Source organism: Dendropsophus ebraccatus, chromosome 2, assembly GCF_027789765.1.
Source record: "Dendropsophus ebraccatus isolate aDenEbr1 chromosome 2, aDenEbr1.pat, whole genome shotgun sequence".
Taxonomy (NCBI): Eukaryota; Metazoa; Chordata; class Amphibia; order Anura; family Hylidae; genus Dendropsophus; species Dendropsophus ebraccatus.
Window position 1 is genome coordinate 103436504 of NC_091455.1, and position 23985 is coordinate 103460488.

Consider the following 23985-nt stretch of genomic DNA (forward strand, 5'->3'; position numbering starts at 1 on the left):
CTGTGCCTGAGAATGCTGAAAAATGCTTAAAGGGAATCTGTCAGCACCAAGGCCCTACTGCTGAGTGTGCTGTAGTTGGCAGTCCGCTAGTGAGCATGTTACCTCTTGGTAACTTGTCCGTGGAGTGGGTTATGTACAATCTCAGGTCCCCTACTGTAATGAAGTTAAAGAGTAGTTGTGTCTCAGCGTTTAATCTCTGCTGCTGGCCTCCTGTTTGCTCTCGCTGTCAGCCAGTGTCTCATAAGGCCCTATTCCACGGGCCGACTGACAGGAGCAAACGAGCGCGTTTGCTCCTTGTTCCCCGCTCGCTGCTGCTATTCCACATAGCAGCGAGCGGGTGAGTGTGGGGGGGCCGCGGGGGGGTTTGCCAGAGGACTGATGTGCAATCAGATATAATTGAATCTCCTAGCCTAGCTTTGTTGGAGCTGGGATCTAGAAGTAAATCACTTGCCTAGAGGCCAATAACAGTGTTTGTTTTTTTTTTGTTTTTTTTCCCCTGGGTTCAATTTTCCTGATAGAAATAAAATATTGTACTTATATTTTATTTTTTCTCATTATTGTATTGTATGTATTATTGTCTCATTATTATACCAGATTGGGTATTCTTTATCCTATTTAAAATGATAAAATAATAAAAAATAACTATATTTTATTTCCATCAGGGAAAGTGAACAATAATAAGATTTGCTGCTGGTCTCTAGACAGATGATTTACCCCTAGACCCAAGCCCCAACACAGGCTAGGAGATTTAACTATATGATTGCACATCAGTCCGGTTGGCAGATACTGATGAGTGAGTAGGAAGCCGGGCAGCATTGATTATTCATGAAGAAGAGTGGTAAGACACAAACGCTGAGCCACAACTCCTCTCCTCTTCATTACCTGAGATTGTGCATAATCCACTTTACAGACAAATTACCAAAAGGTAACATGCTTACAAGGGTACTGCCAACTACAGCATAATGTCAGCACCTCGGGTAGGGACCAGGTGCTGACACATTCCCTTTTAAATGGAATCTGTCAGCTCCAATTCATATTCCAAACGGCTGATGCTGTTAGATCAGGGATACATATGTAACCTTTCGTGAAAGAGGCTTTCCCGAGCTCCTGAAGTGCGGGAAGCTGTAACACCTTACTGTTTCTCATGTTTGGGCCTTAGTGTACTGTTAAATGCTGCCCTGATATCATTTCAAGGGGGCATTTACATGTTTCATGCACAGTCCATGATAACAGACAATAAATTCAGAGTTTCATCATCGTTTATTATAATGCCGGGAGTTCCCAAACTGTAAAGTGTTACTTCAATATAACTTTCCAAAAAACTTTCCACCTCGCATTAGTTTAAGGCAGGTGTCCCTTGTGCATACCAGTGTACCTATCCACGGTGATCCAGTGTAATCTCCCCCTTGCTTTAGCTTCTCAGGAACAGTAGTAGCTTTGTGCTTAAAGAAGCAGTTCACTTTTTTTTTTTTTTTTTTTTTGTCCCGTCCCGCGGTGCCATTCAAATCCGGCGCTCATTCACTTCCGCCGGCTGCTGTCAGTCCTCTGCTCTGTCCTGTCATTATACGCCGGAAGTCACTCGCTTCCTTGCATTCTCTATGGAAGCGCGTGACTTCCGGCGTTCAAATTACAAGGCCGAGAAGAGGAGTCACAGCGCCGGCGGAAGTGAGCGCGAGCCAGAAAGTTACCTTATCAGCATTCAGAAGGATTAATCTAATAAAACCATGTAGATATTTGTAAATCTTTAAAGCAGTTATTCCTCCCATCCCCACTGGACCACCAATGACAGGTAATCCAGGCCATTTAATTGTTGCGTTTAGTTTTTACAGTGCCATGTCGGCTACTAGCCATGGCCGCCAGCTACGGATTGCAGCCAGGACTCACAACCTCTCTGTATACCCTCTTACCGTCATCAGAACATGTGGACAGATGTGGAGTCCAGCCTGACTCTTCTCTATAACATCACCCCAGTAGGAACCGACAGCAGTTGCATGAAGCAGCAGAGCCCCTGAGCAGCCAGGAAGCTCCCTGCATCTTTTCTTTGTAGCCATGTAGGGGAATGGGGGAAGTTCCACAGAATTATCTATGTGGAGGTCAGTGTGGGGCAGGGGACTGTACAGGAGAGCGAAAAGGTCACCAGGTATCTGCACACAGAGCGGGAGCAGAACACTCCGGCTCTCTGAACTCTCGCATTCAGCACAGCCAGTGAGTGTCTGTGTTATACACTGCAGCATGGCCTACAACAGAAGTGAGATTCCAGTAGTTTTATGGGCCTCTGGGGAGCCTTGGGCCCGAATGGCCACCCTTTCCGCCCCAATGATACTCCACCACTGTTGGTATGATATGTGCTGTAAAAGACATAGGCAGTGGTATTGCATTTATATAGTAAACAATGTCCCCACTGTTGGGTATTTACTTCACATCTGATAAATTCCACTTACTGATAATGTATATGTACTATGTGCAATAAAAGTGATATTTGGTAGAATTGTCTATTTTAGGCTCAGGAGAAACTTGGTCCAGTGGATATGTTGGTGAATTGTGCTGGAACATCAATTGCGGGAAAATTTGAAGAGATAGACATTGAACGTTTTTCAGTAAGTTGTGTTTTTTTAAAATCTCATGGGGTATATTCACACAGGATTGGTAATGGTACAGCATTTAAATTCTTCAGCAGAAAAACATGCAGTTGCATTATGGTGTTGACTGAGAGGTTTTAGAACAATGGCCCTTGAACTGTTTCTATGGATAACAATATTACAGTGCTACAATAAAAAGTCCATGTAATGTTTAAAGTAAATGTATTTTTAGCAATCGGGGCCAGATATTAAAACAGGTTTGGTCTTATTTATTTATTTTTTTTATCACCGACAAAACTGGACGGCTCTGCTTAGTTTTAGGTTTAATGGTAAAAATAAAATGAGATGAGTGAGATTTTAGGATTATTTTAAAAAAGTTAAATAGAATGTGTCATTAGGATATTACAACCTATTGCTTAAATCATGGTTTATGTTAAATTCAAAGATGGAGTTGTCAAAAATTCATGTCCCTTCATGTCTTTTTCGTGAAAAAAGTCCATCTTTTGATAATGACGAACGTTATTAAAGCGACTCCGTACCCACATTCTGTCCCCCCCCCCCCCCCCCCAAACCACTTGTACCTTCAGATAGCTGCTTTTAATCCAAGATCTGTCCTGGGGTCCGTTCGGCAGGGGATGCAGTTATTGTCCTAAAAACAACTTTTAATCCGGCAGAGCTGTGTCTAACGGCCGGGGCTTACATTTGTATATGCATTAGGCTGGCACCACCTCTCCTTCCCTCCTCCCCACCCTCCTCATCATTAGGAATGATCCAGGAACATTTACTGCTGTTTGAGCTTTGCACAGGTGTATTAACGATCCAGCCCATGTTCATTATACACACAGAAGGGGAATAGGAAGCAATCTGCCTAGAGCATTCCTAATCATGAGGAGGGTGGGGAGGAAGGACAGAGGTGGTGCCAGCCTAATGCATATACAAATGTAAGCCCCGGCCGTTATACACAGCGCTGCAGGATTAAAAAGTCGTTTTTAAAACAATAACTGCATCACCTGCCTAACGGACCCCAGGACAGATCTTGGATTAAAAGCAGCTATCCGAAGGTACAAGTGCTTTGGGGGGGGGGGGGGGGTCAGATTGTGGGTACGGAGTCACTTTAATGGATTTGACTAGAGATGAGGAAATTAATAGTAATAATGAATCAAAGCCCTTTGTTATCTCTGCAATCCTCTCATTAGCCGGCTGCCTTATATCTGACTGCCGCTCCTCCCCGGGTGCTGGGGAAACTGGATCCAGCTTGCCCAGGACCCGGGGAGGAGCTGCAGTGAGTAGATTTCAGGGATAACGAAGCACATCACTTGGTTATTACTATAAAATCACTCCTCTCTAATCATGAACATTAATGACGTCCGCCAATATCAAGAGATGGACATTTTTCACATAAGACATTGTGGGAACATTAGCCTATAATGTTTTATTATTGAAGTTGTAATTACTGCTGTTAATCCTCATCTATTATTTAGAGACTGATGGAAGTGAATTATTTGGGCAGTGTCTACCCTAGTCGTGCAGTGATCTCTACTATGAAAGAGAGGCGAATGGGAAGAATTGTATTTGTTTCATCACAAGCAGGACAGCTGGGATTATTTGGCTACACTGCCTACTCTCCAACAAAGTTTGCCCTCAGAGGTCTTGCAGAAGCACTACAAATGGAGGTATGGCACTATATCCTATGTTGTAGTATAATATTATGCATAATGGCCACAATTGTGTTCCACAACCTGTTTCTGCACGTGAGTGGATAGTGAACTCCCAGCAAATACACATTGATGGCCTATCCTCAAATAGTTCTAGTCCTATTCGTTTGAATAGGGATCATGCACAGAACTCACCTGGTGTGGAACTTATTCAAGGCATCCCAAACTTCTGGTGTCTACTGCGACTGCATGCCGATATGAAGATAAAACCATTGTGATAGGTACCCTTCACACCACTCTTTTGTGTGTACAGCCACACAGTCACTACAATTACTGAGATGGACTCAGTCTAGTGTAGGTCTCTTGGACCATCTTGGTCACAGGGAGAGAAGCACTCGGTTGCATACTTCTTTCCCCACTTGTTCTATTGATTGGTCAGGGAATATTTAGAACCCCACTGATAATACCTTTTGAAATCTTTCTAAAATGATAAAATGGGTACACTATAAAGTGTAATTTCAAACAACTTTGCAGAAATCAATAGTGCAGGTGAATATAAGAAACCTATTAGGCTAAAGAGCCTTTCGTACTTACAAGGCTGTTATCCTTTCTTATCTGTTCATCAGTAAGGGAACACCTTCAAAACAGAGTGAGCATGGGCTTATACTGCCCATACAAGCCTATGAAGGGGGAAGGGGCTGAGAAAGATGAGTGAGCAGGAAGAGCTGACAAGCAGAGGATGCAGACTTTCTGGCCGGAGAACACTGGATTCACAGGTCAGACTGCTCAGTACTGGTCTGGGAAGGTTTGCTACAGTGAGGTAGGATTGCAAGATCCCATTTTTAGTGTGTATGTAGTGTATAGGAGCCAGCACAGAGGCTAGTCTCTGTCCACACTACAGCTGAACAGACACAGATGTAGTTAGCAGGAAAATGCGATATACTAGTGATGTTAGTGAATGGCCAGATATAGTGCTGCTCTTTGTATACCTACACAGGACAGTGTATCCTGAAGTTACCTGAAGTGATAATTACACTGTAACCTATTTGTTTCATTTGGGCCTGTCTAACCTAAAGAGACTTTGCATTATTTAAAGTGACACTTTTGCCCACTTTTTGCATTCTGACTTCTCTACACAGGTGTTAAGGTCAATTTTGCAGTTTTCATAATTTATTTTATATCATACTTCATGGTGCTTGTTCAAGTAAAAAGTGATCTTTTATCAACTGCAGTTGTGCTAAGTGGGCGGGGCTCTGCGGCAACAGCGCCACTTAGCCCCGCCCACAGCACCACCATTGGTCCCTCCATGACATCATCGGCACATATGCCCCCGCCCCCTCGCTGACCTTTGAATGTGACGTCACATAGGGGCCAGCAGTGGTGCTGCTGCCGTGAAGCCCCACCCACTTAGCACAATCTGCAGTTGATAAAAGATGACTTTTTACTTGAACAAGCACCATGATGTATGATATGAAATAAGGTATGAAAACGTTAAATTTACCCTTTACACTTGTGTAGAAAAGTCAGAATGCACAAAGGGGGTGACTGTGTCACTAGCAATATCTGCCTCTAGCTTCTCGTTCTTCAATATCTTCTAAATTCTGAATGCCACTTTTGTCAACTTTTATGTTTGTAGCACTTGTAGCTGTTGGTTACGTATTTATGATTTAGGATTGGACTTTGTGAGGAGCTGTAGGCTTTTCTTTTAAATCTGAATTTTTAATTTTTGAATCTGTACCAATATATTTTATCAAAGTTCAGCAAAATTGAGGTCCCAGCTCAGATTTTCAAGATGAGAAGTATAGACATGAGCCTTATAAAGGGATTCTTGTCATACAGATTAGATTTACTTTTGCGTTCACTGTCTGACATTTCATTTTTTTTTTTACTAGGTGAAGCCATATAATGTTTATGTGACTGTTGCTTATCCTCCTGACACTGATACTCCTGGGTTTGCAGAGGAAAATAAATCTAAGGTAAGTAGTTTGCATATGTGCACTTATTCCACACAGGTTGGGTTAAAGACTTGCTAATGCAAACGCTTAATGCATGTATTCCTAAATGATAATGTTTAAACCTCCTAACTAAAATACCCATACCATTATAGACCGCATTATAGCACATAAGCCTGCTGTTGTATGTAGAGTACTGTAAACTGCAATTTAGAACTACTATGAAAGTGAGCTTCTTCCTTGATTTAAAGGGTACCTATAACTTAAACAAACTTCTGACATGTCAGGCTCTGGGTGCTGAGACCCCAGCGATTGCTAGAATGAAGGGGCATGCTTCTGCGCGCTCTGCCTCTTCATCTCCATCTCACTCCTTAAGTATTAGTCAACGGAGTTATAATGGAGCCCTATGGAACTTCCGGTAATCACTGTACCAGAAGTTCCATAGGGCTCCACTATAATTTTGTCGACTGCTACTTAAAGGGGAACTCCAGGTAGAGGTTAAAAAAATGAAACTTCTGCAGAAGCATAACGCATTACTTACCTGTCTATCCCAGTTTTGAAACTACCAAAAATCCATTTGTTTGGGGGGTTTTTGCTCTGTTCTTCCTGGTTTGGCATTTCCCAGAATGGAATGCATTCCCTCATGTGATCATCACAGCCCCCACCCATTACAATCAGTAAAATTAGTGCAGCAGCTGCTTCTGTTCGTTTAGAGATGGTGAATCACTCAGGGGATTGGGTTATCCAGCCAAGCCTCTTGTGACACCACGCCCTGCCCCCTGTCTGCATCATCAGCAAACACACACAATGTGAGACAGAGGCATGTAAGATTTGTCTCCTGGGGGGGATAGCAGCAGGAGACAATGTGAATTGGCACAGGAGCCATTTTTTTCACTTCCTGGATTTCTATCAGCTACCAGTGTGGCAGAACTGTACAGATAGGGTAATACATTGTATAGACACATCTGTATAACTTTTAATGTACATTTAATAGAAAACAAGTTTTTCTTATCCGGAGTTCCCCTTTAAGGAGCAGTTTGTTTAAATGATAGGTACTCTTTAAAGGGATTATCCAGTGCTACAAAAACATGGCCACTTTTGCCCCACACTTGTCTCCAGTTTAGGTGTGGTTTGCAATTGGGCTCCATTTACTTCAATTGAACTGAGTTTCAAACCCCACCCAATATGGAGACAAGAGTGGTGCAAAAGTGGCCATGTTTTTGTAGCTCTGGATAATACCTTTAAGTTATCAATGACTTTAGGTTCAGGTAATTCACTATAAATAGCATATTACTCGTAATCTAGACCTTCCTAAAGAGTGGCAGTATTACTCCTTTGAGTATGACTCCTTTTGCTTGGAGAGGACTATACTGACAGATGGCAGAGGAGGAAGTAAACTGTCTGTGAACCCTCTGCTAACAGCACAAATTAGAAGCAGCACTAAGGGGGCAAAAAAGCAAAAGGGGTTGTCCAGGCTTTCATATATTTCCTTAGTTTGGGTGTGGTTTTTGCAGCTTAGTTCCATTGAAGTTAATGAAACTGAATTGCAATACTATACACATCCCGGGTGTAAATGTGGTGGTTTTTTTGCAAGATAGTAGCTGTGCCATATCTAATCCAAGATACCCCTTTAAAGTGTCACTGTCGTGAATATATATATATATAATATATATATAATATATATATTTTTATTTCTTTTTTGCAGAAATTAATAGTCCAGGCGATTTTAAGAAACTTTGTAATTGGGTTTATTAGCCGAAAAATGCATTTTTATCATGAAAAAGAAGTTTGAAGCACTCCCCCCTGTCTTCATTGTTCTCCTATGGAGAGAGGGAAATAAAAGACCAAAACAGGACAACGAGTTAATCTACAAATACATCACCCTCTATTTCCTCTGACAGTCACCACTGACCTCTCTGAGCTCTGATTACAGGTGTCACCCAACTCAGTGCCTGTAATCCTCTGTTATCTGCTTTCTGCTGACGGCTAACTCCCTCCTCCCCCTCCCCCTCCCCTCTCTATAGACCAAACTGATTTTTATTTTTTTTGCAGTGGATGGAAAAGAGGAGGGAGGGGGGACCTTGGAAAAGGCCTTTTAAATGCAGATAATGGCATATTTGGCTAATAAACCCAATTACAAAGTTTCTTAAAATCGCGTGGACTATTGATTTCTGCAAAAAAATACGACAGTGACTCTTTAATGCTTGGAACAGTCAGTACAAATTACTTTAATTATAACCAAAATTGGGGCATGCACCACCCAAATATGAAAAATACACGGGTGCTACCTCACATACCTATAAAGATACACAACACCAAAAAAGAAAAACAGGGGTATGCGATATAAAGGAGCACTCCAGAGAAAGAGATAATACAAAAATGTTTATTAGAAATACCTAGAAAATTAACATATACAGACACAAGGTAGGCAGAGGAACAAAAAAATCCCTACACATTAAAAACAATTAAAATTCCCAAAGGAAAAACACACATGGTGGGACCCACACTGTATAGGGGATCCCCAGGGTAAAACCACGGTGTCTGTATATGTTAATTTTCTAGGTATTTCTAATAAACATTTTTGCATTATCTCTTTCTCTGGAGTGCTCCTTTATATCGCATACCCCTGTTTTTCTTTTTCGGTGTTGTACAAATTACTTTAAAACATCAATTTACAGCATTTCTGCATTTATGGTATGAAACCATTAATAGTTTAACACCTTTACTAATTTTAAATTGACTGATAAGCTATTCACATTAAGCTATGTTCACACAACGTAAGGGACCAGCCGTTCCGTGACACCTGTTGGGTCATGGAATGGCGAGTCTCTGCCCGGATCATCTCGGCCGGTACTTGGGTACCGGCCGGATGATCTTTCCGGCCGCAGAGCTCTGATCAGCGTGCGGCCGTATCAGAGCTTTCCATAGCACACAGTGAAGCGAGCGGCCTGGAGCCGCTCTCTTCACTGTGTAAACTGACAGGGTTTCCTACGGCCACAATTCATTGAATTGTGGCCGCAGAAAACTGACATGTCAGTTCTTTGTGGCGCCGCACGGATCCCGGCCTTAGCGTATACGATGTGTATACGCTCCGGCCGGCACCCCATTGAAAATAAGGCATTGTTCTACCCCGCAAAAAGTACGCCCGTTGTTGCCGATGGCAACAACAGCCGTACTTTTACGTGGTGTGAACATAGCCTTAAACTGCACGCTTTTAAACAATTGCAATTTATTTTTATTTTTTTTATTCATGTTTTCTTGATGCTTTGTCATGGCCTAAAACTGGTGTATCTATTGCTAGGTAATGTTTAGTGAACATTTTGTGGTTTGTAGTGCCAGCCTATTAACAAAGATATATAATACCCTGGGTCAAGGCACCAGGGTGAAATGGTATATGCAGACCACCTTCACATTTTGTGGAAGTGCTCTGCGGTGCGGGATTTTTGGCGTGGAGTTACTGATAAGATAGAGAGTAAACTGGAGGTTGAGATACCGGGGGATTTTTTTTTTTTTTTCTGAATACCCTGTTTCTTCTGTTTAGCCATTGGAGACTAAGCTAATTTCTGAGACCTCAAGCCTTTGCCAAGCAGACCAAGTAGCCAAAGTTATTGTTAAGGATGCTGTAGTAAGTATGTGTTAAATTATATGCACTTAAAGAAATTGTTTCTATTCAAAGGCCTTAAAAAAACTGCCTCCTTGTTTGTGTTGTGATGCATTATAAGGTAAAACTCCTGACAAAAAATGAATTTTCAATTCTATCCACTTCCTGTGGAGCTTTAATGCTCTAGTTTAAGTTTTACTCAGTTTCTGAGATAATTTGCTGTTGCCAAAAGTCCTGGTAAACCTGTGTCACCATCTGCTAACACATGGGTGGTTTCATCTGCAATGTAGGAACACGGCCTAAACGACAACTAAAGCCTTTACCTTTGGCAGGAGCTTACAGCAGACTTCTCAATTGGGCTTTATGTTAACAAGATAAATTTGGTGGTACTACTACAAACACTTAACCCAACAGTGATCAGTCCAAGTCCACATAGCTTCTTTTATAGTATAGCACAATAGTCTTCGATTGCAATGTAACTCATTCAATCATAGGCGTCGAACAAGCAACTCAATTGTCGGGCACACATCTCCTGTGTAACGTGATGGGATGTGTGACTGACTGACAAACAAGTAAAGCAGAGACCCACATGAACGATTTAGTGTCTACAAAATCGGCAATTGTCAGGCTGTTTGAGACTATACAAACTATCATAAGGAGTAGGTATATCTTATTTTCTGTTTTTCTTAATTACCTTAAAGAGGATGTACTATGTCCCACGGATAGAACGGTACCGTCACGGTTAAGCCAGTGCCGCGGTCTGTGTTTTGAACTAGCCCGCCTCCAGTGCTTTAGCTCTGGCCTGGTATTCGTGGATAGAATGGCAACATACACGGGAACTGGTCCGTGGTTCTAAAAACGGACCGCGGCACCGGCTTCCCCATGACTGCGCCGTTCTATCCGTGGGTCATATTAAGGAGGATGTACCTGATGGTATATCCTCTTTAAGTGTAAATTTGGCTTTACCTGTGTTTGCTACATTTTACATGGTTGAAGGGGTTACCCAGGTTTACAAAAAACATTATGCTGTTTCTAGCAGAAAATGGACACTCTTGTGTCAGTTTGGGTGTGGGTTTGGCAGCTCCGTTCCATTAAAATGAATAGAGCTGAATTGTAATACCACACACAGACTTGGGACAGGTGTGGTGCTGTTTTTGCATTAAAAAAAGTAGCTGTGTTTTTGTAATCAAAGATAACCACTTTAATAACTTTGCTCTCTGTGTTGTTTTTTTTACAGCAAGGTAATTTTAACAGTTCTGTTGGTTCAGATGGTTATATGCTGTCATCACTAACATGTGGTATGTCACCTGTCACTACTATAACAGAGGGCCTGCAGCAGGTAAGGGTTCACATCCCTTTTTATTTTTGTTCGATCTAGATGACCTAAATACCGGCATTTCTTTTAATGACCTACAGATACATTTGGACTTTTTTAAGCCTCTGCTCCAGTTTTCTAGCATAACAAGGTCACATTTGTGAGTGGGAACCTTCTTGATGTTTGCACTATACATGCCAAAAAACTGCAGGATGTAGTGAGAGGGGTACAGGCCTCCCATGGTTTAGCTAACCTCATCTAAATAAGCCAGAAATTTATGTACATTTTAGCTGAAATATACTCCAGGCTTCTTGCTGCCTTAGATTTCAGTATATGGCCAAGGACATCCACAGATGTGACAAAGTTTGCTTCCTAATGAATTTGTACTTACTTATTCCAGTGCAGATTAGCTAAAGTGTTTATATTTTTCTATTCACATACACATTTTGATTTCAGAAATGTTAATTTCTTCTTCCCAAGTAAATATAAAAAAAGATGCGTTTACAGTGCAGCCTTTACTTGTTACCTATATCTTTGTAGAAAAATATAAACTCAAGGCTGCTGTCACACATGGTGGTTTTTAAGCTGAAGTTAGAAATGGATATAGCAGGAAATTTTATCTTTACGGTTTATGTCCGTAGTAAAGAATAAGTTCCGCTTTTCAGGAGCCGAAGAAGTGTCTTAAAGGGGTATTCCCCCCCAAGCGCTAAAAAATTAAATGCTCCCAAACCTAGCTGGTCTCACTTACCAAGTCTCCCTGAGTATTTTGAGCAGTCTCCCATCTTTCTAGCTGCTGACGTTCCTGGTTCAAAAGTTTTTCTAAAAGACCTGTTTATGTCCAAGATGGCGCCGGCCAGGAAACTACATTTCCCATCATGCAGTTCTTCTCCCTTAGCTTTCTTTCCTGCCAACTGCTCCTCATTACTACATTGCATGAGGGAAGGGGGGGGGGGGGCTAGGTGTCATTGCCATAGAGCAGTCAGAGAGGCAGACTGATGTGCAGCAGCTCCTGGCCAGGTCTCTCTGACAGCGGACACCCTTCCTAGTCCTGCTGCAGGATCACTGTTTGGGCTGTGTAGCCCTGTCCATGACAGCAACCACCTCCTCCCCTGACCCATGCTTCTCACTGTGTCATTCTGGTCTCATGCAGTCCGGTCCCTGACAGCTAACACTCACAGCTATATGCAAATGACAGAGTCCTGGGCTACACACAGAGAGAATGAAAGAGATAAAAGCATGGGGGAGGGGGGAGAGCTGCCCAGAGGGGGCTACACCGTGAGGGAGAACGTTATTAGCATGGGGGGGAGGAGGGGGGAGAGCTGCTGGGGACGAGGGAGAAGGAAACTGATCAACACACAGACACACAGTGAGGAGGCTGAGGGAGGTGGAGATAGACTTCGGCAGCAGGGGCCGGGGCTTTTCTGTCAGGTGTCCTCACTTCAGCCTATTGACGGGAGGGAGGACACGTGACAGCCGACTCCAAGGGTGGGGGCCAGGAGGAGGGAGCGTGTCAGGGTGGACTGGACTGAGCTCATTCTCTGCATGCACGTGGGGTGAGGAGACAGGAAAAGCAGCAAAAGGACACAGAACACATAATAACTTGTATTGGCCAATATGTGAAGCTGTGGTGGGCTTTTACATAGTGTCAAAAAGATTTGGGGGGGAATACCCCTTTAAGTGCGAAATGGTAGATGCAGACCACCTTCACATTTTGTGGAAGTGCTCTGCGGTGCAGGATTTTTGGCGTGGAGTTACTGATAAGATAGAGAGTAAACTGGAGGTTGAGATACCGGGGGTTCCCACATTGTTAGTACTGGGAAATACAGAAAGCATTACTGTTGTAAATATGAAAAACCTAATAGAGAAGCTTTTACACTTAGCAAGAGTAGTGATAGTTAGAAATTGGATGATGTCTCCCTGCCACAGATCCCGCACTGGGTAAAGTTGTCCGGAAAAATTGGTAAATATGAAATGTTTTTCTTTAAAGGGAGGAAAGCACATAGACAATTTGTTGAGAGCTGGGGCCTATGGTTGAATTAAGGTTTTGTTCTGTTTGACCTCCCCCCCCCCCCCTTTTTCTTTTCACACCGTCTCGGGTTGGGAGGTCGGGGGGGGGGGGGGGGTGGTATGGTTAATAAATGTTTGTCTATCCGGTTAGTATTTTGTCTTAGGTATTATTTAAGATCGGGGTTGTGTCCCTGATTATTGGAAAATATAAAAAGAAAGAAAAAAAAAAAAAAAAGAAATGGATATATTCAGAGTCCGATCGTTTGGCATTTGAATCCCAGTGGCTGAAGAAGTTTGTTATTGCCCTAGGGAGTCTGGCTAAACATTAATACATCCATGTTTTCCTGGACTCCCTAAGGGCCCTATTTACATATTTATTGTGCAAAAAATTGTTATAATCAAATTTAAATGATCGTTTTGTGTGTATGTGGGCAACGATTGGAAAATTGTTTGTATGTCCTTGATCGCATCTTTTAAGATTACCTTAACCCCTTAACGACATCGGGCGTAAATTTACGCCCTCGCAGCCTGGTACTTAACGCACCAGGGCGTAAATTTACGCCCAATGTTTCCCCGCTCGCTGTGTGTTCACACACAGCGGTCGGGGAAGATGGCCTGCTATAATGCAATACAGATCAGCCGATAGCAGCTGAATACAGGACAGCACCAATCGCCATTAGTGTGCTACAGAAAGATGCCGCCGGTGCCACCCCCACGATCACCGTGATAGGCCGGCCAGTACCGGCCGGCCCATCACGGCGATTTAACAGTTAAAAAGTGTCCGGCCGGGTTCTGCACCCCTCAGCTAGGTAGCTGAGGGGTGCAGAACAGGTGTGTGTGGTGCAGGTGTACCATACTCACCTGATCCTGGCCGTCTCCGCCAGCTCCATTCTACTGCCCCCTAGCGGCTGATCAGTGTATATTATACACTGATCATTTGCTTTGGGGTAAAAAAAAATTTTTTTCTCTTTATTCGCCCTAACGCCGCTGAGTGCTGATCAGCATCGCACGTAAGTGCGCCGCTGATCAGCAACTCCTCCTTTTTGGAGTAGGGGCGTTTTTTTTTCCCCCCTATATCCTACCGCCACTGTCTGCTAAGTGCCGCACATAAGTGTGGCATTTATCAGCAGCTCCTTTCTTGGCGTAGGGATATTTTTTCTTACTGTCAAAAAAAACGTAAAAAAAACACTACATTACACCACACTACATGGAATAAAGTTTTACACTACACCACTACACACATACCCCATATACCGATCCCCGTATAAAGATGGCCCCCGGGTGTTTTCAGCGTCGGACGCATACGTTATTATTGCCTCAGACACTGACACAGCCAGTGAGGATGAATGTGATCCTTCTTTCCTCCATTCATCCTCATCATCCAGTGACGTGTCTGGGGGTAGCGTACGCTGCCCCCCAGACACGTCTTTTCCGCCAGTACCGTCCCAATAAGAGATGACGGTATGGCGTGAAATTCTACAAACTCTGTGATGGTACCTCAGGCTACACTTACAGATTTAGGGTACGTGCACACTGCGGAATGGCGAAGGATAACCCTTTGTGCATTCCGCAGCTGGCACCCACCGGCGGACTGATGTGGGCGTGCGTCTCCACCCATGTCATAGTCTCCATCCTATGCACGGGTAGATTCCATCGTCCATCCAAAGAATGAACACATTGGTCGGAGAGCGGAATCCGCCCGTGCATAGAATGGAGTCTATGACACGGACGGAGATGCACGCCTGCATCAGTCTGCCGGTGGGTGCCAGCTGCGGAATGCATTAGGGGTTATCTGTTGCGATTCCGCAGTGTGCATGTACCCTTAGAGTGTATGAAGGAAGGGACACCCGAATCCTGCATACCCCCCCCCCCCCCCCCCCCCCCCCCTCCGATCCTCGGAGTTAGTGGGAAGATCGTTCGGGAACTGATCTTCCCACTGCTGGATAAAGGTCACCACCACCTGTACGGGGATAACTTTTATACCAGCACCCCCTCTTCCGGTCCCTCGCTGCCCGAGCTACTGTAGCTTGCGGCACAATCCAAAAATATCAGAAGCAGTAATAGAGCCCTAATATTTAGCAGCCATGGAGCGGACCCAGCGCTTCTGGATATGAAGGACCCCGTATCGCACCAGGGTAACATTTTCCAGGTGACGTCCCCCCCCCCTGGAGAACGGGAGCCCCCAGAAGAAGTGCAGAGTGTGGCGTAACAGGGGGATGAGGAAGGACACCATTTTCCAGTGTGACACCTGTCCTGATCACCCCGGCCTCTGCATACTGGATTGCTTCAAGGCGTACCTCACGTCATCGGAGTTCCACATTATCTAAATTCTTCCCCTTATTCCTATTTCAGGGGTCATGTTGATTCAGGGATTATTCTGATCGCCATTATGGAGTCAGGAAGGAATTTTTTCCCAGTGATGAGGCTACTGTCGTCTGCCTCATGAGGGTTTTTTCCTTCCTCTGGATCAACACAGGTTGAATTTGATGGACACCTGTCATTTTCAACCTTATAAACTAATAATTGGCCTAATACCCCCAAATAAATTAGAATTGTCCCTTTTCCCCAGCTAAATAGGTATGGCCGCCATTCCCATTAGAGGATGCCATGATGCAATTACAAATCCACTGTGCGGCCAGGACAGTAGAAACCCCCCACAAGTGACCCCATAAGGAATCTTAACAAGTGGGGCAGTGGGGATATGGCCCCCTGGTGACGGCCACATTTGGGACGTGAAAATGAAAAAAAGGTATTTTTTATTTTCACACCACATGTTCTACATAAGTGCCAATCACCAGTGGGGTCCATATCCTCACTGCAACCCTTGTTAGATTCCTTATGGGGTGTAGTTTCCAGAATGGGGTCACTTGTGGGGGGTTTCTACTGTCCTGGCCGCACAGGAGCTTTGTAATTGCGACATGGCCTCCATCCTCCATTCCAGCCTCTAAATGGCGCTCTGTCCCTTTGGTGGCTTGCCCTGTGCCCATATGGAACATTATCTCAACATGTGGGGTATTTTCGTACTCAGGGGAAATTACCCTACACGTTTTGCATTCATTTTCTTTTTTAACCCCTTGTGGAAATGGAAAAAAATCAAGGCTAGACCAACATTTAGTGTAATTTTTCATGATTCTCGTCATGATTTTTTCATTTTCACAAGGGGCTAAAAGATAAAAAAAAAACACAAAATGTGTAGAGCAATTTCCCCTGAGTACGGAAATACCCCACATGTGGACATAAAGCGCCATGCGGGTGCAGGGTAAGCCTCCAAAGGGAAGGAGCGCCATTTGGTTTTTTGAGGCTGGATTGGATTTCGAGGGGTCATGTTGCATTTAAAAGCCCCTGTGTTGCCAAGACAGTTGAAACCCCCCACAAGTGACCCCATTATGGAAACTACACCCCTCAGGGAATGTAACAAGGGGTGTAGTGAGCATATGGACCCCACTGGTGACGGGCACAAATGTGGAACGATGTGGCGTGAAAATGAAATATTACATTTTTTACACTATAATGTTGGTCTAGCCTTGAATTTATCATTTTCACAAGGGGTTAAAAGTGAAGAAAAAAACTAAATGTGTAGAGCAATTTCCCCCGAGTCCGTAAATACCCCACATGTGAACATAAAGCGCCATGTGGGTAGAGGGCAAGCCTCTGAAGGGAAGGAGCGCCATTTGGATTTTGGAGGTTGGATTTGGCTAGAATGGATGATGAACGCCATGTTGCATTTACAGAGCCCTCATGCTGCCAAAACACTGTAAACCCCCCACAAGTGACCCCATTATGGAAACTACACCCCTCAAGGAATCTAACAAGGGGTGCAATCAGGATATGGACCCCTTGATGACGGGCACATTTGTGTCATGAAAGTGAAAAAAATGAAAATTTTCACTTTCACGTCACATTATTCCAATATTTCATTTTCACGCCACATTGTTCCACATTTGTGCCCGTCACCAGTGGGGTCCATATGCTCACTGCCCCCCTTGTTAGATTCCTTGAGGGGTGTAGTTTCCAGAATGGGGTCACTTGTGGGGGTTCTCCAGTGTTTTGGCAGCACGAGGGCTCTGTAAATGCGACATGGCCCTTGAAATCCATTCCAGTGAAATCCAGCTTCCAAAAGCCAATTGGCGCTCCTTCCCTTTGGAGGCTCGTCCTGCGCCCGCTTGGCACTTTAAACTGCGCTACACGTTTTTTTTTTTTTTTTTTTTTTTCCTTTTATCCCTTTGTGAAAATGAAAAATTGAAGGCTAGAACAACGTTTTAGTGTAAAAAATAAATTTTTCTTTTTTTCACGCCATATTGTTCGGAAAATCTGTGAAGCACCTGTGGGGTCCAGATGCTCACCGCACCCCTTGTTACATTCCTTGAGGGGTGCAGTTTTCTAAATGGTGTGCCTTTTAGGGGTGTTTTTTATGTTTTGGCACCCCAGAGTCTCTGCCAATCTGAAGTGGTACAGTCAAAAATGACCAAGTATAACAGAGGCGTTGAAATTCACTAGGCGCTCCTTTGTATCTGAGGCTTGTGGTTGTGTCAAATAGCGCAATAGGGCCATATATGGGGTATTTCTATAAACTGCAGAAACGGGGCAATAATTATTGGGGTGCATTTCTCTGGTAATAGGTTTATAATTATGAAAAATATTGGATTACAATAAAATCTGCACAGAAAATTAAAATTTTCAAATTTCTTACACACTTAGCTTTTATTTCTGTGACTTCCCTAAAGGGTTAAAAAACTTTCTGGATGTGCTTTTGCAGAGTTTTGGGGGTGCAGTTTCTGAAATGGGGTGCTTTGTGGGGCTTTCTAACATACAGTCCCCTCAAATACACTTGGGGGCTGGGTTCACACTACGTATATTTGAAGCTGTATTTGGTCCTCATGTCAGGTCCTCATAGCAACCAAAACCAGGAGTGGATTAAAAACACAGGCTCTGTTCACACAATGTTACGTAGTGTGAACATAGCCTAAATCTGAACAGGTCCCTAAAAATATCTGATTTTGAAATTTTACTGAAAATTTGGAAATTTGCTGCTTATGTTTTAAGCTTTCTATTGTCTAAAAAAAATGAAAGAGAGTTTAATAAATGCCGCCAACATAAAGTAGACATGTTGCTAATGCTATTTAATATATAATTTATGTGGTATAACCACTTTCTGTATAAGCAAAAAAGTTTCAAAGTTGGAAAAATGCATTTTTTTCACAATTTTTCATGTTATTTGGGGTTTTTTCATAAATATTCGTTATAAATATCGACTCCAATTTACCAGAAATGTGAAGTACAATATGTCACGAGAAAACAATCTCAGAATCAGCCGGATAGGTAAAAGCATCCCGAAGTTATTAATGACTAAAGTGACACAGGTCATTAAGGCCATTTCAGGCTCTGTCCTTAAGGGGTTAAAATCATTGTTAATCATTTGTTATATATTCATTAATTGTACACATCGTTTGTTGTTTTGCTAGGATCAGGAGGAGTAAATGATTGTAGTAACTAATGACTATCGTTCTGTAAGTTATGGTGAACAATTTCAGGTCGCCCCCAAAATCTCTTTGGGGGGACTGGGGAGGAGGTGACTGAAATAAAAGACGTCCACTTACCTCCCCGGTTCCAGCGGCGGGTCCCGCATCACGGCGCTCCGGTGCCCGGTTCCCGGCCGCTTCCGGGTGTCTGACACCGCCCGAGACGCTACGTCTCAGGGCCGCTCAGCCACTCAGTGAAGGAGGCGGGATCCGAGCGGACTTCAAACGGATCCCGCCTCCTTCACCAGAGCGCCGTGATGCGGGACCCGCCGCTGGAACCGGGGAGGTAAGTGGTCGTCTTTTATTTCAGCCACCTCCTCCCCGGTCCCCCCAAAAAAGTGCCCCAACGCTGGAGCACCCCTTTAAATATTGCTTTGTCTAATAGGACCCTAAGTCCTAAAGCTGCATCCATGTTTTCCCAGATTCCCACAGGTATTCAAATGCTGAACAATCAGACTCCAGCATGCTCAAGGTTTATATATAGTTCTTATTTTTTCCTTTCCTTTTTTATTTACCTCTAATTTTGGCTCTAAAACTGCTAGATCAGGCTAGGTCCTTTAAAGTGTACCCATCAAGAGAAAAAAAAATTGTCCCTGTGACATGTCAAATGTTTTTTGTTGTGTGCTTTTTTTTCTTTTTCTTTCATGTAAATGTAGCTATATGAGGACTTATAGCGCAGGCTATAACTAGCCTGTGCTATTTTGTCCACTGAAAGACTAATATTTGCTTAGCATTCAGATTACAATGCATAGCAATGGGAAACAGATTTTGCTTTATGGCATGCTGCAAAATCTGTTTTCAGCATCCATTTAATGTAAACCTTTTTTATCCACCATTCAGTAGATTGACTAACCTGGTATGTGAGGACTGCAAATGTTTAACTGCAGTTTTGGCATAGCAGGTACATCAGATGGTTAACGTCAGCTCAGCATCAGGGCCGTTGTTATCTACGGTGGGCCTGGCTGCCACCCCAGTTGTTCCGATCCTGACAGTCAACCTTTTAGAGACTGCAGTCAGTCCGACCGTAGCATCTAGCAGGGTGACAGAGGGAGAGGGCTCTCTGTCCTCCATCGGTACATCATAGAACAATCTTGGGGTACCGATAGTAGCCATGATAAGTGGATGGAAGCTGATCAGGCTCTGAACTGAGGCAAAGTCTGATCTGCAGTGCCCATTAGTGGAACACTGGCAGGCATGATGCACTACAGTGTATTATATGTATGATTAGGACATTGCTAAGACTAATCCACTTGTGAAAAATGAAAATAAAAGTAAAGATGCATCTAAAAAGGAAAATAAAATATACCTTTTACATTTATCATGATTTACTCCTGCTCGCAGGCGCAAATCATGTCGCAAATCTATACCTGCTGGAAGCAAGTGTAGATATGGTACGCCGGGCAAAGATTCGGGCGCCCAGTCGGCTGGATTCACTAAGAATAGTGAACACCTCTTAGTGAATCCTGCCGCGAAAAAAGGGGGCAGAGCTTAATATAAGACCAGCATACTTGTACGCAAGTCTTCATAAAACCCCCCTTAGTGTCTGATTTAAGAAAATAAGTATATTAAAAAGATGTAGTATATTGACCTCCCCAGCAGATTGTTAACTGTAACTGTCATTTAAAACTACTTTTCAGAAATCAAAGATTTTAAGAAACCCATAATAGGTTTTGTTAGGCAAAAGAGTTTCCTTCTGTACTCACACAAGGCTGTTTTGCAGCCTCTTCCTGCCCCCCTCACTTTTTATCTGTGTATTATCAGGCAAAGTCATCTACATTACAGAGGAGCAAAGTGAAGACTGGTTTGCTGTGTTCATTATAATCTATAGATGGGGGAGGGGCCAAGGGGGATCAGTGAGCAGGAAGAGGAGACAAACAGCCGGCGCACTTTGGAGACTGGCCACATAAAATGCTAGATTCACAGGTCAGACTACTCTGTGCTGGTCTGGGAACTTGGTGAGGTAAGATTGCAGGATGTTGTGCTGTGCTGGCACCCATAAACAGGCTGTTTTTCTCCTCTCCCTGCTCACTCAACCCCTGGAAAACAGCTTTTTGAGTACAGTAGGAAACTCTTTTTCTTAATAAAACCTATTACAGAGTTTTTTTTAAATCCCTTGTACTATGGACAATTAGACTGGGTTCACCCTGCGTTTTTGCAATCCATTTTTTTCATCCGATTTATGCAAAAAAAATGATAAAAAGTTGATGAAAGAAAGGGATGCGTTTGTGTGCATCTGTTTTGATCAGTGTGTTTTCATTGACTTCAATTATAAAAAAAAAGGATCAAAACTTGTTTGTTTTTAGCATACACAAAAACGCGATCGTCCACATTTTTGTCTACACTAAAAAAAAATCCTTGTTCCTTTTTTTTTTTTTTTTTTTTTTTTTTTTTTTAAATTTTTTTTTTTTCTTCATAAAACGGATGGAAAAAATGGATTACAAAAATAAAGTATGAACCCAGCCTTACACATAATCTATTGGTAATAACGGTGCCTATTTAAAGCATACCAATCATTTGGACAACGTGGCATAGTACGTTGAAGAATTCCTGCTGGTACTCTGTTCTTATTCTGGCGGTAGACTGAATTCCCCGGGAAGCACCATACATTGCATTGTAAATGTGATACAATGCAGTCTATGCCACTTCCAGGAGTTCCATGTGTCAGAAAAGACAGCTTATCTGCAGGAGTTTTTCAACATATACTGATGCGCGGTCCAAATGATAGGTATGCTTATATGTTATATGCAATATGTTATTGAATATTGTAATCTCGCCCCACACACACACACACACACACACACACACACACACACCAGTTTTAGTTAGGATTATATTCCAAGGTTTTTTATTGTTCTAAATACATTCGATCAGTATAAAAAAAAATTGTGGATGGCCTTTAAAGGATTTTTCTTTCAGATCAGCCGGTTTCAGAAAATTTATTTGCAGTTTACTTCTATTTAAATATTTGAGGTATTCCCATACTTAATCAGCTGCTGTATGTCCTGCAGTAAGTGGTGTTTTCTTCCAGTCTGACACAGTGCTCTCTGCTGCCACCTCTGTTCGAGACAGGAACTGTCCAGGGCAGGAGAGGTTTTCTATGGGGATTTTGTTACTGCTCTGGACAGTTCCTTACATGGACAGAGATGGCAGCAGAGAGCACTGTCAGACTTGAGAGGAATACACCACTTACTGCAGGACATACAGCAGCTGATAAGGACTGGAGATTTTTAAATAGAAGCAATTTACAAATTATGATAACTTTCTGACATCAGTTCATTTAAAAGGAAATCACTGGTGTACCCTTACACACAAGTTCAAGTACACTGGACTTATTTTAGGCCCCGCCCCCTTTTTCCAGGCAGGATTCACTAAGAGGTGTACGCCTCTTTGAAGTCAGACGGGCGCCAGGTCATGATAAATTAGGCCTCCTCCCCTCCTTATCATGCCCCCGCAAGCTCCTCCAGCCCGCCCATCGGGCGAGCGGAGCGTACGGGAGGTGTATGCCAGGGAGAAGGGGCGAATCTGCACCTTCTCCCTGGCGTACGCCTCTGGCGTACTCTTCGTGAATCCCCCCAAAGTGTTGTACATTTGCACTGATTAAATTACTTATTGAGTTTCTTCTTGATTGTAGGTTGTCACAATGGGACTGTTTCGGACAATTGCTTTGTTTTACCTTGGAAGCTTTGACAGCATTGTCCGTCGCTGCATGATGCAGAGGGAGCACTGTGAAAAAGAGGAGAAAACAGACTGAGATTTACATGCCAAGAACATATGCTTGCTGCTAGAGAGCACATGACCTGATTAAAAAAAACAACAACCCATCCTATCACTTTGTCTACTTTACCCATCTTGGCACTTATGGATACAAAGATCATGAAAGTGCATTTTTGATAACTGTTTGCTGGCAACCAGCATGATAATGACTATGCAAACTGTTTTGAAAGGCATTTTTTTTTTTTTTTTGTGACATTTATTTCAGCAGAAAAAATGAATGAACTTCAGGTGGTGCATACTATGCTACTTCATTTAAAGTGTTTGCCCCCTCCCTCTCCCTTCTACCTTTTAGTTGTTGTTGTTTGTTTTGTTTGTTTTTTTGTTTTTTTTGATACTCTGTTTTAATTCTAAACTGTAAATTCACCTAGTCTGTCCACCCTCTTGTGCCTCAAAAATATTTTTCTGGAGCCCAATTTTCTAGTGCCCATTGTCTGTGCTGTTGGTCATGTCACAGGCATGGTGTTGATCTTTGGAAATGGGAAAAGGAAAAAAAAACAAAATTCATGTATATGCAGAAAACACAGATGCTACAAAATCTAAATTTTTATATGAATAAAACTTTCCTGTAGCTTGCATATTTTGTGTGACTAACCCCTTTTACAAGTGTTCAGGTATATGTAATTTGTATTCAATAGTATTAATTTCCTAGTTTGCGTTCTACCTCTATGCACCTTCAGAATACCAAAGTGGTACCCCAGGACTGTCAGAATGTGATGGACTAGTGGTTATAGAAAGAAAGGTTGTGTTCTGTGTCTGATAATGATTAGACTGGTTTCGTAGATAATTTTTCTTTTCCGACATACATTACCACTGCAATCAGTATTTCTAATGTTGGATACTATGGCATTGTGAATGGTAAGTTTTTGGTGGTTTTCTTTACTAATAACTCATGTACAGGACAATAAAACAGCACAGATACCTTTTTAAAATGTTTTACCTTAAAGTGGTTTTCCAGGAAAAAATGATTTTAGGTATTAGGAAAGGGTTAACCAAGGTTAACCCTTTTCTAATATACTTCCCTAACATTACTTGACAGCTCTAGGAGATCCCCCAGCTGGTCACGTGAGTTGCCTGCTCCTGAGCTTCTGACTTCCTGTCACATCCCGGACCAGAAACATAGTGTTTCTGGTTCGGTGACGTCACTCCTGTCTCTGCATGTGTCCTCTGATATAGCTGGAAGCATCTGAGTGCTGTGTGTGGAGAGGGGGAGGGACTCAGGTGTTGATGCTTTCTGATTGGCTCTCGGCAGCAGCACAGACATCCACAGTCTCTCCGTCCCCAGAGTGAATCACACAATGCTGCAGCAGGCTGCTTCCCTTCCAGAGCAGGAGCAGTGAGAGTCACTCTAGGAGGGGGAATGCTGTGTGTCTGTGCTGCTGCCGATCTGATAGCTCTCTCTGTCCCAACACAGAGCTCATCTCCACCCCGTCCTTAAGCCACCCCTCCACACACACAGGGCTCATGGGATGTCAGTGAGAACTTCCCTATAGATAGAGCTGCTGCTGGTGTCCTCCTATGTCTATGGAGGGAGGAGGTCGGGACAGGGGTGGAGAGGATCTCTGTGTGGCAGAACACTGTTATGG

The 23985-nt window shown here is 43.1% G+C and overlaps 1 protein-coding gene across 2 annotated transcripts in view; it reads left to right on the top strand.

Moving 5' to 3' along the window:
• The window catches only part of KDSR (3-ketodihydrosphingosine reductase), a 40768-nt gene extending 17791 nt beyond the window's left edge, over window positions 1–22977 (top strand). Inside the window, exons 5-10 of one of the 2 annotated variants that reach the window (XM_069958119.1) lie at window positions 2502–2597; window positions 4061–4252; window positions 6127–6210; window positions 9728–9811; window positions 11025–11126; window positions 22260–22977. In XM_069958119.1, the coding sequence (XP_069814220.1) occupies window positions 2502–2597; window positions 4061–4252; window positions 6127–6210; window positions 9728–9811; window positions 11025–11126; window positions 22260–22379 (678 nt within the window). In that variant the 3' untranslated portion in view covers window positions 22380–22977. The remainder of the gene's footprint in view (window positions 1–2501; window positions 2598–4060; window positions 4253–6126; window positions 6211–9727; window positions 9812–11024; window positions 11127–22259) is intronic. The other variant, XM_069958120.1, reaches the window with a different exon arrangement.
• The last annotated feature ends 1008 nt before the right edge of the window (window positions 22978–23985 follow it).